This window comes from Schistocerca gregaria, chromosome 2 (genome assembly GCF_023897955.1).
Source record: "Schistocerca gregaria isolate iqSchGreg1 chromosome 2, iqSchGreg1.2, whole genome shotgun sequence".
Taxonomy (NCBI): Eukaryota; Metazoa; Arthropoda; class Insecta; order Orthoptera; family Acrididae; genus Schistocerca; species Schistocerca gregaria.
Genome location: NC_064921.1, coordinates 624,831,916 through 624,851,700, shown reverse-complemented (window position 1 = coordinate 624,851,700; position 19,785 = coordinate 624,831,916). Strand labels below are relative to the sequence as shown.

At 39.7% G+C, this 19,785-nt stretch overlaps 1 protein-coding gene across 2 annotated transcripts in view; it reads right to left on the bottom strand.

Moving 5' to 3' along the window:
- The window catches only part of LOC126334632 (phenoloxidase 2-like), a 210,421-nt gene that overhangs the window by 25,541 nt on the left and 165,095 nt on the right, over nucleotides 1-19,785 (bottom strand). For both annotated transcript variants that reach the window (XM_049997067.1, XM_049997068.1), the window contains one exon: nucleotides 15,459-15,647. In XM_049997067.1, the coding sequence (XP_049853024.1) occupies nucleotides 15,459-15,647 (189 nt within the window). The remainder of the gene's footprint in view (nucleotides 1-15,458; nucleotides 15,648-19,785) is intronic.

Here is a 19,785-nt window from a genome sequence, read left to right as displayed (position 1 = left end):
TTATTTCTCATGGCAGACTGTTGTAAAGTTGAATGCCTTGATTAAACGGTGAATTTTAAAAGCTAAAGTAGGCATACTTTGAATGTGAAGTTGGACTTTTTGTCCTGCATGATGATGATGGACATTCACATTTTTCTTGAATTTTCCACTGCTGCTTTTTACAAACTTACACATTTATCTATGTAGGGACTCAAGAGATAAAATGAGTGATTTTTGGAAGAGACGTCTGCAGATGTCAGTTGCCTTTAGACTGTTCATTACTTTCAAAGTTCTATTCTGAGTGTGGAGACTGTCCAAGCTGTGTGGAAAGTCTCATCATAATATTATACTGTACCATATTACACTATGAACCTGTGCACAGTAGACAGTGCAAAGAGTCCCTGGAATTGTGCAGTATGTAAATATGGATAAGGCATAGCACACTTTATTCAACTTACTATTATTTTTGCTGCATGGTATGAACATTTTGGAAAATGAAAACTTACTCTGTTAGAATCAATATGGATGCCATGAAAAGCTCTGTTCTTAAACTCAATGCCTCCATCATCCTTGTGACCAAAGACTCCATAGATAATGGCACTTAGTTTGATATATTACACCTCAACTTCAGAAAAGTCTTTAATACAGAAACTCTCATCTGTTAAACATAGCTGCCAGCTTATACAGTAGCAGACCAGCTTTATGATTTGATTCTAGTTGAGAGGAAATAGAGAAGACACAAAGAAGAGTGGAATTTTCATAATAGGTTCCTTTGTAAGCTTGACAGAGTGACTGAGATAATCATCATACTATATGAGAAGTGTTATATGAGGGTCGGAACTTAAATAGTGGCAACTATTTGTTCACAACTGAAGCAAAAGAGTTACATGTTTGCACCTGTTACTGTTCTTCAGAGTAGTCACCAGCATTGTGTAGAACCCATTACCAGCTATGTGGCAGGTGTAATAAACCATTAGCAGAGCCTGTTCTGTTGATGGTGCAAATGGAGCAGTCTACTGCATCTCGAATCTCTGCAACAGTTGTGAAGCGAATGCCACGAAGTGGTTACTTCATCTTTGGAATCAAATCAAAGTCAGAAGGACTTAAGTCTGGGGAGTATGGCAGATGGTACAGTACTTCCAAGTTGCATCAACCAAAAAGAGCAGCCACAGCTTGTGCTCTATGTGCACACGTATTATCATGCAAAATGATGGGTGGGTTGCACAGAAAGCGTTGCCACTTCTTTCACAAAGCTGGTCACAGATGATGCTCCAAAAATGAACAGTAATACTGTGCATTGATGGTCTGCCGTGGAGGAATGTAATGTGTTAGGATAACACCATCACAGTTGTACATGAGAATCACCATAACTTTAGACCGCTCCATTCGCACCATCAACAGAACAGGCTCTGCTAACGATATACTATACCTTCCACATCACTGGCAATGAGTTATACACAATGATGGTGACTTCTTTGAAGGACAGTAATAGGTGCAAAACATGAAACTCTTTTGTATCAGTTGTGAATAAATAGTTGCCACTATTTAAGTTGCGACCCTCGTACATAATGGAGAGGTTTACTGTTAAAATTCTGGGACACTGCCTTTCAAGAAGACTTGTTCAAAATTTTACTTTGTCCCATGTACTTCTTATGAAATGAGCGTTATGGCAAAGTCAAGGAAAAAAATGGCAATACCAAGAAGGAGTTGTGCGACATAAACAAAAGTTGGTAGGTGTGTTTCTATACCTGAGAGATGGTGTCTGTGTGAATTTCACACCAGTCACATAAGACTGATGCTAGTAGCACCACCATAAGAATCCAAATTGGTCTGCTTTCAACACACACTGCAACGGTTGTGAACAATAGTTACCTTTGGATCTCGATGTGGTGAGTTGATGTTAGTTGAAAATACCTTTAAGGTGACCAAGATGCCATTATCAACACCTCACTGATTTTGAACAAAGTCATGTAATAGGGCTATGAGAAACTGGATGTTCCATGTATGATATTGCAGGAAGACATGGCAGGAATGTAGCCACTGTACATGATTGCTAGTGGCAGTAGCCGCAAGAATGTGCAGTCCCAAGAAGACCAAGCTTCAGATGACCATGTGGCACTGCCAAGAGAGAAGATCATCATATTCAGCATATTAATCTGTATTTGCAGCATCAGTTTGAGTAGCCATTGACATCACAGAGACACAATGAACTGCTACAAATCAATTATTTCAAGGACAGCTCTGAGCCAGATGTCCTGAAGTGTGCATTCCACTGACCCCAAACGACTGCCATTTGCGACATCAGTGGTGTCAATCAAGAGATCATTGGAGGGCATGGTGGACATCTGTTGTGCTGTCCAGTGAAAGCTGGTTCTGCCTCAGTGGCAGCAATGGCCATTTGTTGGTTAGAAGGAGGCCAGTTGAGCGCCTGCAACCAACCTGTCTGCTTGCTAGACATACTGGACCAGCACCTGGAGTTAGGGTCTTGGGTGCGATTTCATATGACAGCAGGAGCAGACTCATAGTTTTCTCAAACATCCAGACTGCAAATCTGAGTGCTCGGTGTGATAATTCGATCTGTTGTGCTGCCATTCATGAACAGCTTTCCAGAGGATGTTTTCCAACAAGATAACACTCACCGATATACCACTCTTGTACCCAAACACTCTCTATAGAGTGTTGACATGTTGCCTTGGCCTCCTAAATCACCAGATCTGTTTCCGATCAACCACCTATGGGTCATCATCAGACAACAACTCCAGCATCATCCACAAACAGCATTAACTGTCCCTGTATTGACATACCAAGTACAACTCCATCCCACAAACTGAAACCAAGCACCTGTACAATATAATACATGCACATTGGCATGTTTGCATTCTACATTCTGGTGGTTACACCAGCATTTCACATTGGCAATGGCTTATCTTGCACTTACATTAACCTGTGATCTTGCAATGTTAATCCTTAAATATGTCACCCTCACAGATGTAGTCTTAAAATTTCATCACTTCACATTAATTATTTTTTTGTGTTATGATTTTTTTCCATCAGTGTAACAATGATACAAGAAGCAATCTCTGCTAGAAGCTGACTTGTGGTTTGTTGAATTAGTGGTAGAGTAAGTAAGATTGTGGAGTAATTTATTATGACATGAAACTTCCTTACTTGTTATTAATTGTTACAATTTACTAATTAATTCACAATTTAAATCCCTTTGAACACCCACATAGACTGTCTTGTCAAGAAATTTGAACTCTGTTGTTATTTTGGTGCACGTAGCAAACATCACGATGGAATTTCACTGCTGCATTGAAACACAGTGCGGTAGGATTATGCCACTTGCAATCATTCTGCTCTTTTAAATATTTTTCCCTTGTCATTCAGCTGATTATACTGATACAAGTATGGTATATATCATGAATACACAAAATGATTAATGAGTATGTAGTAATGATTATGTAGTAATTTACATAATCTCATTACTCGTATCAGAATTTAGCAACTGCTGAGACTAATATTGTATTTAGTTTTGTTTAAAATCTTGTTAGCTGATATAACAGCTAATTTAACTCATTATAGTAGTATGCTGTACAAAAATTAGTATGAATTAATCAGTAGTTATGAGAGGACGGACACTGCTCATTAGAAAGTTCAGATTTCATTCCTTCTGGAACCTGTGGAATGTTCAGAGAATTTGATGTCTGTTTTGTTGTCATTGCAGTTAAACTGAACAAGAATTAGATTTCATGTATGATTAGACGGTGGAGCAAGCAGCCAAAGTAACTGTGAACCAAAACAACTCTCAGTCAGGGCATCTGTAGCTGTGGTAGTTCATTTTATAGTATAAAATCTGCAAACAGCTCTGCCTTGAGCCAATTTTTATTAAGGCACTACCGGTTTTGGGTCTTATAGACACATTATCAGCAGCATATAAAAATGAAAGCATGGTAAACAACATGTTAGAGAATATAGAAGGCCCACCCTTCATAGTTAAAACCATACTGTCCGTAGGGCAAATACTCAATGAATAAAATGTTAGGTGACAGAAAATCTCCTACGCCATGTAACAAAGATGCATCAGGAAGTCAGCATAATTATCTCCTATGAAAATTATGGTTTTAACTACGAAGGTTGGGCCTTCTGTATTGTCCACCATGTTATTTCCATGCTTTAATTTTTATATGTATCTGATGGTAAGGCTATAAGGCATAAAACCAGTGGTGAATTACAGAAAATTGGTTCAAGACATAGTCATCTGTGCAGTTCTTCCTATTAAAAAAAGTAAAAAATAAAAAACTGTGAACTTATGTATTGGTAGGGGGCTTCACTGAACTTAAATGATCACACTATTTGGTGAATAGTGCCTTCCCCAGTGGGATGACTTCATTCTTCTTTTCTTGGATCAATCCCTTGTCCAACTACCCTCTCCATAGATTATAAGGAAAACTGTAATCATTTCTTCCAGTGTTTGATTCTAAATAATATAAAATTCACAGAAAGGCTTTCCTGGCACTGAGAAGCAACTGAAACAGTTGAAAATGAGTAAGTTGTCAGGTCTAGATTGAGTTCCAATTCAGTTTTACAGAGATTAGTCTACTGTATTAGCTCCTTACTTATTTTACATTTATCACAAATCTTTCACCCAGTGCAAAGCTCTAAGCACCTGGGCAAAGTGCGGGTGAGGAGTAGCAGGCAGATTTCATATTCTTAGATTTCTAGAAAGTGCTTGAATGGTGCCCTCTGCAGACTTTTCACAAAAGTTGTAGCATACAGAATGGGTTCCTGATGCGTGAGAGGATTGAAGGCCTTTTTTGTAATAGTATCCAGTATGTTGTCCTCAACAGCAAGTGTCCATCAGATACAGGACTTTCTCAGGGAAGTGTGAGAGGACCACTCCTGTTCTCTTTATCTCTTTATACACAAATGATGTCACAGAGAAGGTGAGCAGCAATCTGAGAAAGTTCACCAATTATGTGAAGTATACGGGAAAATATCATCACTGAGTGATAGAATGATGTAAACAGGATTTATATTTGGTATAATGAATGGCAGCTTGCTCTAAATGTAGAAAAATGTAAGTTAATTCAGATGACTAGGAAAAACAGTCTTGTAATGTTTGAATGCAATATAAGTGGTGTGCTGCTTGACTCAGTTCCATTAATTAAATATCTAGGCAAAACATTGCAAAGCAATAATAAATGGAACCAGCTCATAATGATGGTAGTAGGGAAGGTGAATGTCAACTTTGGTTTATTGAGGGACTCTTAGGAAAGAGTAGCTCATCTACAAAGGAGACTGCATGTAGAACAGTTGTGAAATGTTGGATTGAAGGTAAACATGAAAGCAATTCAAAAGCTTGCTGCCATATTTGTTATTGGAAAGTTCAATCAACAGGTGAGTATTAAGGAAATGCTTCGTGAACTCAAATAGTATCCAGTTCACAGGAGAGCTTCTGTAAAGTCTGGAAGGTAGTAGACGGAGGTACTGGTGGAAGTAAAGCTGTGAGGACAGGGTGTGAGTCATGCTTGGGTAGCTCAGTTGGTAGAGCACTTGCCCGCAAAAGGCACAGGTCCTGAGTTCGAGTCTCGCTCCGTCACACAGTTTTAATCTGTCAGGAAGTTTCAAATAGTATCCCTTGGGGACGGTAAGGTTCTTTTTGTGAAACATTTTACAGCTGCCTGCAGAATGATTCCACTGCCACCAATTTACATTTTGCATGGATTGTGAAGCTAGGTGAGAGAAATTAGGGATTGTAAAGAGGCATATAGATAGTCATTTTTCCCTTGCTTCATTTTTGAGTGGAACACAAGGTATCCACCACCATATTCCACACGGTGGCTTGTGGTATTCGCTTGTAGATGTAAATGTACTCATAGATTGATGTTTACCAAAGACATTCACAAAGATAAATGACTACATGTTGTAATAATCTTGTGAATGTTGGGGTGGGGGAAAATATTCATAGACTGGCATATTGACATTTTATAATCTTGGTATATACATGTTTGTTTGTAACTCTACAGGGCGAAAATTTAATAATTTAGATGACCTGTAAGCTCCGACAATAATTTGCTTTACATAAAATATATTTGCTTAGAAATGTATAAAAGTTCACAGTAACATTTGATTAGTACAGTATATGCACAGTGACCATGGAACTTCAGTACAGAGTAGCATCACCAAGGGGTGTATCAGAGCTGCTAAACACTGTTGCACGGAATCACAAAGTGCCTCAATATGCTACTGGGGAATAATCTGCCATACGGTTTGGGGGTGCATCCACAAATTACGAACTGTGGCTGCAGGAGGACTTGAACTACTGTGTGAATAGCTTTAAAACACGAAATTTTAAACTTTAGGTTTCGTTTTTATGTCTTCCGTTGCCACATTACACTGGTTGACATGCTTAGTGATTTTATGTAGGATCAGAATTCTCTTGGGCTCCTACAAAGATCCTTCGCTAAGGTATGTTGCTTGAAGTCTTGTTACAGATGCATGAATTTCTATTAACTTTTGCCTTTTTGCTTTTCCACATTATTTTTTGAGCCAAGCGTGCAACATTCCATGCTTCCATTACAACTGCATTTTCATATCAACAATATGGACATCTGCTTATTTCTATCAGTGATCAGTAAATTTATTGTGCTCAGTGCCTGTGGAATCAAAAACCAGCTTGTAGTGTTCAGCCAGCAGAATCCATATGTGAAAGTGCACTACTAACATTTTGCCACTTTCATACTGATTAGTAGGCTATTGAAAGTGTGCGCCTGTGATTAACAATCTACGTGAGATCTGAGAGCAGTCATTGTGTTGCTGCAAGTGATAATAAGTGTGGAAACAATTAACTAAACTCTGTGTTGAGTACATTATTTGAGAATTTGCCATGAAACTAGATTTCAGCAATATGACAGAGACATCTTACAATGACCTGCTGAGTGCAAACATGAAATCACATGTAAGACACACAACTATTTTGAAAAAGTGGAACATCAAGACTGATAGATGTGATCACAATGAAATTTATTCCATTGGTCAGGGACTTGACAAAATGCAAATGATTAGCATTACAGATCCGTAAATGCACTGTGACTCTGAAAATTCAGTATGTAGTAGTGTCACCAAGTGCTGCAATCAGAGCCATTAGACATAATTGCAGGGAATCAGAGAGTGCCTGAATATGCTGCTGAGGAATACTCTGCCAAGTAAATTGTAGGTGCATCCACAAAAAATTAATTGTTGCTGCAGGAGAACTTGAATGAACAAGGTAATAACCAACCATATCCCAAACATGTTTGATGGGTGACCTGTCATGTGAACAGGCAGGTCAGGGAAGGAGAGGTACCCATCATTCTTTGAAGAAGCCTTGCACATTCCTCAGTACATACAGCCAGGCATTGTCCTGCTGAAATGTGGGTTCTGGTCAATGGAAGCGACACAGTGGTATGAGTGTCATCAGTCTAGCTAGCAGAAGACGCCATCAGACCATCCACACAGACATGTCCACAGCTGTTGCAGTGCTCAATGCACTTTCATGCCTGTATTCCGCCCTGTGATGTCTGCAAGGCCTAGTGCCTCATGGGCCTATATACCTGCCAAACTCTGCAATTAATTCACTTATTATGTTTCTGCTGTTTTACACATCCTCATAGCATGCTGTGCGCACACCATTGCTTCTGAATGTTTTACCTTTTACAATCCCTTAGTGTACATCACAGGATGACTTTTGTATTACAGAATTAAAGCGTATGAGTAATTTGTGTGCATTGATATGTAGAAATTCTCAATGAAACCATGTTATGGTTATCAGGAATATATCGTCTTCTTGGAAGCCAATGTTAAGGCTTGGGCTCTGTCATTATAACAGTCTGATCCTATGTTGGATGAAGTTTTTGGAATTTCTGTAGTAGATTAGAGAGAAAATTTTAAAAAATCTTAATTAGATGAACCATCTAAGCAGAAGCATAGCAGATCAAGTTATTGAAGCATAACAAATTGAGAGATACCATGTCAACATTATCATTTTCTTAGTCCGTTCGCTGCACCCAATCATCTACTTATCAATGTTGACATACACTTGCAGTTTATTCACCTGCTTTGCATTCAACTGAAAGATGACTGTAAAATTGTAGTTATCAATCAATTCTATGAAAATATCAAATTGCAGTATCTGCTGAATGCAAGAAATTTACCCAAAACATAAATTTTGCCACTGTGACTCCTTCTACAGCTGCTAAAATTTTGGCCCTGACACTTTCACCAACGTTTGATTTCGTATAGAAGACCCTAGAATACTGTATCATGTTGTATATTTTTTTAGAAATCTGAATATGCTTTGCCAAGAATTTGCTAACCTACTGGTGCATGTACGTGTGTGTGTGTGAACTTTACTGTGTTGGCACTGGACACAACACTTCATACACTCTCTACAGTTCTTCTTTGGTTGCAGCCACACGAAGCGGTCTAGAACCACATGGAGCATAGATCTCTTACCTGGGTGTCTCAGGCTGTGTAGGGATTCGAATGCTTGCTGTCAGAAGTTCAGAGGAATGTATGGACGTGGCTTGGCTGTGGACACATCTCAATACAGTTGCATGCTGGCACCAGGAATGTCTACAGGCTGTAGTCGCAATGAAATCCTTGCATATTGTAACAGGTCATGCAGCTCTTGGCCTGACCTCTGTGCTTCTGCAAGTGCCATGTAGTCCAGTGAAGAGACACTGCTGATGTAAGAGAGACAACCCACCATGATGTTTTAAATCCTGGAAATGTGTTGAATGTCCATGGTGAATGGGGAAACATATAGATTGATTTTGTTGCCTTAGTGAGCAGTTTTGATTATATTCCTGGAAGGTGAATGTCAGTGGCTTCTGGTCTGTAAATACTGTGAATGCAAAATCCTCAACATAAGGATGAAAATATTTGACAGCCTAGCAAACTTCCAGCAGTTCACAGTCTTATGTGCTCCATTTTTGTTGCGACATTGTCAGATTTCTAGAGAAGAAAGCTAGCGGCTACCAGGCCTCATCAATGTGTTGTTGAGCACACTGCCTATTCCTGTCTAGCTCACATCTACAACCACAGCCAACAGTTCATTCAGGAATGCGCCAACATGCCACATCCACTATTACTTCTTTTGTTTTCTCAAATGCCATGATCACGTCATCCATGCAGGTACTTGTCAAATAGTCCTGGCCTACCAGCGCAGATGTTAACAGCTCTTGAACTTCAGATGCATGTGGCAGATGTCTCCGATAAATGTTTAACCCTAGGTAGTGTCTTAATTCCTTGCATTAGGCTGGTTGGGGCAGCTGGTGGATAGCTTCTATTTTGAAACTTCCTGGCAGATTAAAATTGTGTGCCAGACCGAGACTCGAAATCAGGACCTTTGCCTTTCATGGGCAAGTGCTCTACCGACTGAGCTACCCAAGCACGACTCACGCCCCATCCTCACAGCTTTACTTCTGCCAGTACCTCGTCTCCTACCTTCCAAACTTAACAGAAGCTCTCCTGCGAACCCTGCAGAACTAGCACTCCTGAAAGAAAGGATATTGCGGAGACATGGCTTAGCCACTGCCTGTGGGATATTTCCAGAATGATATTTTCACTCTGCAGCAGAGTGTGCACTGATATGAAACTTCCTGGTAGATTAAAACTGTGTGCCGGAACGAGACTCGAACTCGGGACCTTTGCCTATAGCGGGCAAATGCTCTACTGACTGAGCTACCCAATCAGGACTCACGCCCCGTCCTCAGAGCTTTACTTCTGCCAGTACCTCGTCTCCTACCTTTCAAACTTAACAGAAGCTCTCCTGCGAACCCTGCAGAACTAGCACTCCTGAAAGAAAGGATATTGCAGAGACATGGCTTAGCCACAGCCTGTGGGATATTTCCACAATGATATTTTCACTCTGCAGCAGAGTGTGCACTGATATGAAACTTCCTGGCGGATTAAAACTGTGTGTCGGACCGAGACTCGAACTCGGGATCTTTGCCTTCTGCGAACAAGTGCTCTACTGACTGAGCTACCCAAGCACGACTCACACCCCGTCCTCACAGCTTTACTTCTGCCAGTACCTCGTCTCCTACCTTCCAAACTTAACAGAAGCTCTCCTGCGAACCCTGCAGAACTAGCACTCCTGAAGGAAAGGATATTGCGGCTAAGCCATGTCTCCGCAATATCCTTTCTTTCAGGAGTGCTATTTCGGCAGTGTTCGCAGGAGAGCTTGTGTTAAGTTTGGAAGTTAGGAGACGAGGTATTGGCAGAAGTAAAGCATTGAGGATGAGGCGTGAGTGGTGCTTGGGTAGCTCAGTCGGTAGAGCACTTGCCCGCGAAAGGCAAAGATCCCGAGTTCGGGTCTCGGTCCGCCACACAGTTTTAATCTGCCAGGAAGTTTCATACCAGCGCACACTCTGCTGCAGAGTGAAAATCTCATTCTGGAAGCTTCTATTTTGTCCAGCAATGAGTGTGAGCCTTAAGGAGTAATGTGGTGCCCTAGGAAGTCAACTTGCATCTGTTCGAAGATACACTTCACCATGTTTTGCACAATTCCATACTCACTTAGTCATTGAAAAACCTCGATGAGATGCTGGCAGTGTTCTTCTGGCGAAACTGAGAAGACCAAAATGTCATCCAGCTAAGTGAAACAGAATGACAAGCCATGCAGCACTGAATCAGTGAACCTTTGCGAGGTTTGCACTACATTCCGGAGACTGAAAGTCATAAATTGGCTTTCAAATAAGCCAAATGGCATAATAATGGCTGCCTTCATTGGCCACCACAATCTGTGTGTAGGTCTTGGTGCAATCTAGTACACTATACACACAAGCACAGCTCAGTGCATAGCTGAAGTCATGGGGCAGAGGTATCGGGTACCTGTCAGGTATTGTGCGGATGTTCAATGCTCTGTAATCCCCAACCTTTATGGGGATGAGGTATAACAGTGAAGACCAAGGGCTGTCTTCTTTGATTATGGTATCAAACTCAGACTTGGCTATCTTCAAAAAGTCCAGCGCCAGTCAACTTGGTCGGCAGAAGATTGGCAGCCCCTTAGTTGTCTTGACATAGCACACAGTGTTGTGCCTAATGTTCTTTGGTATGCCCAGTGGCTTTTTTAACGCTGGAAGGTCCTTCAATAATATGGCATACTCATTGGCAGTGGCAGATTGGTTGGATGCCTGGTGCCAGAAATCTGCGTCCATCAGCCCGATCATCTAGTCTACAAGGTAGGTGTTGGTCAAATCTGCCAAAAGGTTATAGTACACCAAGAAATCCACTTATATTATTGGGTCTGCCACATCAGCCACAGTGAAATTCCAAAGGAACACATGTCAGAGGCCAAGATCCAGCTATATTCTGTGCAAGCCATATGTTGCAATGGCCAAGTTAGTCACAGCCACCAGGCAGAATGATGTACGCAGTTGGCACTGATGTAGTATCGTACATGGGTAAATACATAATTCGGAGCCAGTCTCACTCAAGTACTTATAGCTGGTGTGATGATTGCTGATGAATAGACACTATGATGTTGGCTGACAATCTGAGTGATGTCGGCCAACAATCTGACAAAGTGCCTACGTTCAATTGCCACTGCCATTTGGGAACATGCATGGTTTGGTTTAGCATTGCGCAAGTTCCCTCAAATGCCATCGGTACCAGCACACATCCTTCTGTGCATCAGGTGATGGCACAGGTGAGTGGGACACAGACCTGCTGTGGGGGTGTCACCTGTATCTTGCCCAGTTGCGATCTCCACCGACACTGCAACACGCTACCAGGTGGCTAATATGTTGCGTCAGTTGATCAGCCTTCACCGCTAATGCATCGTACTCAGCTCATGCTACTGTGATGGCTGATACCATAATAGGTGCAGGTGAGGCAGCATCCAGCACCTTGTCGTCCAATCCTGCCACAGAGTCTAATGACATCTCTGACTGCATCGTGGTAATCGCCTTGATAGATGGAGGTAAATGACTGCTCCAGATTGTACACAACAGATGATCAGATACAGTACCAGCATCAATTTTACTTCTAAGATGCTGCAGATACAGTGAAGGTCTTTGGTCCCCAATGTCTTCTTGAATTAATATCTGATGGATGCACTCTTCTTTTGATGCAGATATGTGGTGGATCAGTTCCATCTTCAATCGTTCGTATGCATTACCTTCAGGTGGTGTGATGATGATATCTTGCACTTCTACTGCATATTGCTACTTCTAATCTTACCCTCCCACACGCCACCAATAAATTTTCAGTCTCTTTATTAGTTTCGAAGCTTTGAGAGGCGTAAGATATGCAATTTCTTTTCTCATTGTTGGCTGCAGGACATCTAGGGGTAGATTCTTGAGGCTGCAATTTTGACTTTGTGAGTTCCAATTGACATAATAATTGATGAAGTACTTTTTGTTTTTTGTATTTTATCCTGTTCTTCTACATCACACTGACTTCACAATCTCCATTTTCATCAAACTAAAATTTACGTCATTATTGTCAAAATGAAAAACACATCCATTTCCATCAGAGGCATGCCCACCACTACTCACTCATTCTGCAGTAGTAACACATTCCAAAGAGTTTACAAAAAAAAGAGTTTACAATCTTTCTTGACAAAAGAAGAATCATCACCAAGTTATATCACACAGAAATAAATTTAATAATTAGCATTAGATTGTGCAATTAATAATATGAATTTTAAGTATGCCAGATATTTCATAATTTCAAATAATTCTAAAAGAAGAATAATTTAATGTATACAAGCAGGAGATAGTAGCTATTGATTGTAACAAATTAGTTTCTTTTTATACATTTTAACATGAAATATAACATAACATACACAAAATCATATGAAATTCTTTTAGTGAAACAGCTGAGATAATTTTCACCTATACAAGATTGAAAATACTCTTTGATATTGGCTATTTCTATAAGAAAAGGTAATACCAGAGGAGGGTGTCCCATTACATGTTCTAATTGGCTCACTGCTGATGCAAATTTAGATGCATCTGAGATAAAGCCTGAATGAAAATAAATTTCCTGTACCTGGGCAAACCACAGCACCAGATTTTGCAGCCAGGAGGCGATAGTTTCAAGGCTAGACTAGATACTGCTGGGTTAGCAGCTGCTTGATTCTCATTAATCCTTTACTGGTGTTACACATGCACAGGAAGGGCAGATCACATTGGGGTCACTGCTTTAGCCACAGTGTATATGAATTAGGTCCTATGATTCTGCCTTGCCTGCTACAGAAATGACGCATCCACCAGAATATGTTAAACTAAATGATGGAACTTTATTTTTGTGTGCGGTGCTAAAATACAGAGCTCATGATTCCAGTAATGTGCAACAGTCTAGTCGAGGTCAGTGAGCTTCTCGTTCCTAGTGTTACTAAACATGTATAAAAGGAACACACACTACAGAAAGATAGATAAAAAACATAGAATAATTAACATACAAAAGGTGACTAAAACAAGGAATAAATTATATGCACTTCGCATGAATAAAATAAACCCAGTGCCTCTGGTGGCGCACATGGAACTACTGATGCATGCACAAAAATTTTACCCTCACGCTCAAATAATTCCTCCACATTTGCATAAAAAACTGCAGCACAATAGGAATATCTTCTCTGCCTAGGCCCCGATGAGTAAGCACTCACATTATTGAGTCCATGGCTCAAGTGGTACACAATAATACTTTGAGAGCCCACCATCACACTGGCACAGTCACACCAGGCACCTCTCAGTTCCAAGCAGCAGCCTCCACATGACGCCAACAAATCAGGACCGCTTTTTTGCTTCTGCACCACATTCATTGACTTGTCATATTCATCATCCAATAGCTGTCACCCACCACAGACAGTGAAAGAGAGGCTGTCAGCTGGGAAGTCCTTTGCTTACCTAACATCGGTGAAGATCGAGATGCTTCTGCTGATAGGCAGAAAAGACAGTGTGCTGTGAACACTGCCACAGTTCAGTGGCTGCAACCAGCTCAGTTCACTTCCTATACATACGCCACAGAACACAGTTTTGCAAGTCCCATTCAGAAGACTACATTCCAAAGTAGCAGTCACCATATGCAGAGAAATAGGATAGTTCAACAAGTGTGTACGTGATTATTTTTAGTCTCAGTGACAATATCATAGATTGCAAGGAATCATTCAAGTTATTAGGAAAGGATTACAAACAGTCTTGACCGAAAAACACCAAATGCTGTACTGTGCCATCACCACTAATAAATATTATTGATTACTTCTTATTGGGTTGCCACATTTCTATTTTATACCACTCTGTGAAGCAATTGAGTAATTTGATAGTACTAGTGGAAAAACTGCCTCCCATTTTTTGGATCATAATTGGAATTAACCTTTCTGTTACCATGGATGTTTTGGCTGAACTGATAGTAACAGTCAGTTACAGCATACCAACACACACACTCACATAGCTGGCCATTCTCAAGGTAATATTCCACTGTTGTCTTGAGATAAAACTGTCAGAAAATGTTTTTGTTTCAAAGACAGGAAGCGAACCTGCTATTACAACCAGATGCAGCTTCAGTTGCCAGAAATCAGCTTTCCACTAAGTTCTTTCCTACCAAGGCCTATCCACAACTATAACTCAAATCTGCAAACCAGACACCGAACAGACCTGTATGGAAGTGGATCCTACACCAGCTTCCACTTTACTGCTGTTGCCAACACCTCAACAGAATCCACAGGCCTGCCTCTCCCCATGAAAACCAAAGCCCTCTCAACACATCTCTCAAGTCGAGTGCTGTACAGCAGCTACAAGCAGTTTCCAGCTTCCAGCAGTCTATGGTGTGGGTATTTTCTGCCACTGCCCAATTCCTCCTCACTGTGACAGCTGAAACGTCATCCATGGCATTTCTAATTATATGAGCTGGTTATAGGAGGAAGTATTTCATATACCTGGGGAAACATTAAAATGAATGTAAAAGTAAATATATTTGGGAAGGCGTCACTGTGGCACAGTGCACAACTACATCTCTGAGGTCATTCGTGTTTGGCCTTTTATGAAAACCCACTGGTATCCAACCAGCTTCAAAAGACCTACGCTGTGTTTTGGCTGTCTTTGGGATAAATGCTTAGCCTCTTGCTCCATTATGACGACAGGTACAGATGTGGTATATGTTTGAGAATGGTTATTGTTAGCCTGTGAATCATCACTGTTTATCAACATGGACTGGCTTACTTCTTTTTAGGAAAGGGCAGTGTGCTAGTGAACCTTACAATAATTACAGGCTGGAATATTACAGACTACCTTTTGATTAAGATTTTACTTGTTCTGATAACATTTCCAAAGGTCTATGCAGGAATCGCCTAGCATTTGAACACAAATGTGTAAATAAATCCTCTATGGAAGAAATCATTATTCGATGTTTTCTACACCAATAACAGTTTATTCATTTATTTATTTTTAATCAAATAAGTGATTAGTGTAAATAAGAGTTTCAATTGAACTCACCTGTACTGCAAATAAGTATGGTGCATGCTGCAGATGTGTAATACGAGCATAGACTGCTCCACCAGGGGCAAAATCAAGACCTCTGGAGAGATCAACATCGCTTTTCTGCCAAAATGTTGCAAATTCATTTTTTATTGAATTTGCTGTTATAAGCTCTATGCCAGATACATTAACACCAGGAAAAGTTAACTGCAAAAGAATTGCCTTTATTAAAGGAAGGAACAACATGCTCTTATTTATATATTTTTATTTTAAAAGTTGGAAGTTAATTATTATGCAGTACATCACTTATATATAACTGTGTTTGAGAATATAAACAGATCATACTTTAAATAGGCTGAATATATAATTTGGGATAAACAACAAGCCCCTTTATCTTCATATATTACTGTTTGTTTTAAAGTCACAATACCTGCTGACAGCACAGGACATGCTTTCACTGTTCTTACAGTATTTAATTTCCAGGAAATGTATTCAAATATTTTAAGACAATGAGTGTGGAATTTGTTTCTGTTCATTCTTAAGTGTCATGAATTGTTCTTGGAGTTTTGGGTGAATTTATTTGGTGCACAACTAATGCTCCAGTTCATATTGAAGATAGTGAGTGTGATTGTGATAAGGTTTTGAGAAGGGCATCCACATTCTTTGAATAAAGACACAATATTCCTTTCTTTGTGTGCAGAAATGTTATCTTGCTGATGTAGAAGAGTTATGGTTCCACATATTTGTCACAGAGTGTCTATAATGGTTACATAAACATCAATGTTCATAACATCATTGCCTGAGGCAAAACTAAGATAAACAGTTGTAAGCCACTTCCATTGTGTTTCACTATTATTGCAACACATACAAGTAACTGCATTCAGTGGACATCTGTTAGATCCTCACATAAAACATATAAAATACTGTACCAGTCCATAAAAGTTTCATACACTATTCCATAAACAGATGCCAGTGTGGGGACATCCACTACAGTAGACATTGCTGTTGTGCTGTGAGTGGAATATCTGTGACTTCACCTAAACTTTAGTTTGTTCTTAGCATCCATGGTGAACACTTGGATATATCTGACCATTTTACTGTTAGTCTACCATATCATGTTGTACCTGATTTATATAATATCCCCACAGTACCTGATTTTCACGTTGGTGCCCTTCACAGTAGCGAATCCTGACAGTTCACAATGACCACCTAAGAGATTATTTTTACACTGATACAGTTACTACATGACCCTCACATAACCATCATGTGCTAAAATCTGCACGCCATGCTGATGCTTTCCATTCTGGATGGTGCAGTGCTTCTCAGTTGACTCTTCAATCACCTACAGTGATCAATCCTGTGCATGATGTGGTTCAATACCTTGTTTCAGCTTATGATGTCAGTAACGAACAATTGAAAGCAACAAACAGTATTTCTGTGGGTCTCATCACCGTTCCCATACTGCAGAAACACTATGCACCTCATCAAGTTACTTTCCATTGTAGTGATTCAAGAATTTCCAAGTAAATTCTAGAACCATTCTCTCTTCTACCATCTCAAACACACAATATTTTGAAAAATAAGTGTGACAGAATGTTCATACTACACAACACATGTTTATGTGTGTAGGCTGGAAAGGAGTCACGAGTGTAAGGTAGATGCGATGGTCAGATGGCATCGACAAGTGTTTGCCACTCACATCACAGAAGCCATATTGGAAGAACAAGGAGTGTTTATGTATCTTATGGTGTTTTATATTGTTGATTATTTTAACAAGAAAAAAGAAGAACAGTTGAAACACTCTTAATTATAATTCATGCACTGGACTTGAGAGAAGTAGGACATGTTCATAATTGCTGGTGGTTATTAAGCCAACTATATTGTAAATGTATTCTAATCGGATCTGATGTGAGATGAATCAGTTGACTTGCACGAGTCTTAATATTTATATGTGGAAAATATTGAATTTAATCTCAGTGGAAGTTGAAAGTATTCTTTGAGTACTAAATTATTTCAAAAATAGAGAGAGAATATTATAAATTCCTATAACCAGCATTGTTCTTTGGTGAAGAAGGTTTCGAACATTGACGGAGCCGGCAATCCAGAGAAGAAGATCAGCTGCACAAATCAAGTAAGTCAACCAATGAGAGAGAGGTGTGAATTTTGCTTGCAATCCAACGTCACATTGCTTCTTATTGTCACACATTGTTAGACCATTACGAATGTGGGTGCACTCAACAACTGTGATACGACTTTCAAAAGATAAAGCACAGTGATCAGTTGTCCTTTTCTTTCCGGTTTTATTAGCAAATCTAGATTTTATCTAGTGGCTAGCCATTATCAATGCACTATTTCATTATATCAATACATGTCCTAATATGCCAGTCCTCTGTTCTTTGGGCTTCTGTCACAGTTCATTCAAGACTATGTAGGACTAGTTCCTAGCCATTATCAATGCACTATTTCATGGTATTAAGGGGCTATTACACTATCAGTAAGCACATGTCTGGTGCAAGTGATAACAGTATATCTTCAAGTGTAATTGCTGATAAGTATGGATAGAAAGTGAATCTATAAGACACCCCACTGGATATGATTGGTAAGGTGGTATGTTGAGGATTGTTATTACAAACATAGCAGGACTGCTGATGTTCAACTATTGATCAAAATAACTTATGTCAGTCAATAAGGACACATAAACTTGTGATTACCATTTTAAAAGTTTAATGTTTGAGAAGTGCAACTTTTCCCTTCTCTGAAACCTGCTTGCTGTTGTATTAGAAGAGACTCCACCTTTCTGATCTTAACACAACATATTGAAGATGGATATGAGAAATGGCTCATTACAGGTGCTGTCTTTATCGATCTATCCATGGCTTATGATACAATCAACCATCGGCTCCTTCTGAATAAAGTTTATGATATAAATAAAGACTTCACACTCATGTGCAATATTAGAAACCTTCTCCAGAACCGTAGATTTTTTGTGGAATTTCAGGGTAAGAAAAGTAGTTGCATAGCTCAGAAAAATGGGCTACCACAAGGCAACATGCTTGTGCCACTATTATTCAACATCTATACCAACAATCAACCTATACCTGAAGGAACTCGAAGCTTTATTTATGCTGATGACTGCACTGACACTACTCAGGCTGACTGTTTTGAGACTGTAGAAAGTAAGCTATCAAAATCTTTGGAAGAATTCACTATTTATTATCATGGGAATTACTCGAAACCTATTCCTGCCAAGACTCAGACGTGCAATTTGCACCTGAAGAATCAACAGGCAAATAGATCCTTAAATATATCCTTGGGAGGCATCATACTCGAACATAATCCTACTCTCAAATATCTTGGAGTAACTCTGAACCATACGCTAACATATAAAAAACATTGCCTAAACACCAAATAGAAAGTGGCAGCCAGAAATAACATAGCGGCAAAGTGGGAAAATGACAGGTACATCATGGGGTGCTAATCTATGCATTGTGCATTCAGTATGGTACAAGTCCAGTCATGCCAGGAACATAGATGTGGCTCTAAGTGAGTCTTGCCGGATTATCGTGGGTTGCTGATGACCTACTTCTGTGGACAAATTCCATTGCCTCGCTGGCATAGTTCCTTCTGAAATTTCACTGACGTAGCTCCTCCTGAAATCAGATGTGAGGTAGCTGCAAGATATGAGAAAAGTAAGGCCACAATTATGAAAGCCCATCTATTATATGGTCATCAGCCCGCACATCGTAGGCTGAAATCAAGAAAGAGCTTCTTCACAACTACTGAGGCACTCTCATCAAGAATCTACATGAGCAAGGATCTCGTGATGGCAGGAGAAATGTCAGTATTTGGAAGAATGGTTGGCTCCAAAGGAGGAACTTCCCCCTGGACATTCGGAGATATGGTCAATATGGAGGTCTCTCAATATATTACGATCAAACACAACGAGATGCAAGACCAATCTGCGGACTTGAGGTTTCTCTGTGGACTCAGTTCTTTGCCAGTGTGGCATTGAGCAGACTAACAGTCATTTCCTTCAGTGTTCCTCATCACCAACCACCAGCACCATGCAAGACCTTATGAGGGCTACACCAAATGCACTTGAAGTGCCCAATTTTTGGTCTTCTTTTGTGTATAATGTCAACACATATTTTTTTTTAATATATTTCTGTACTTTTGACACAATAAATAAATAAATTTTAAAAGTTACTTCTCTGTTATATCAGAAGCTTATAAAATTTCATTCAAAGATGGATACATTTATTGAGACTCCATGGTCAACAGTATGATTGTGCTATGTTAATTATAATAAGTTAGTCACAAATGACCACAATTACTCAATTATAGG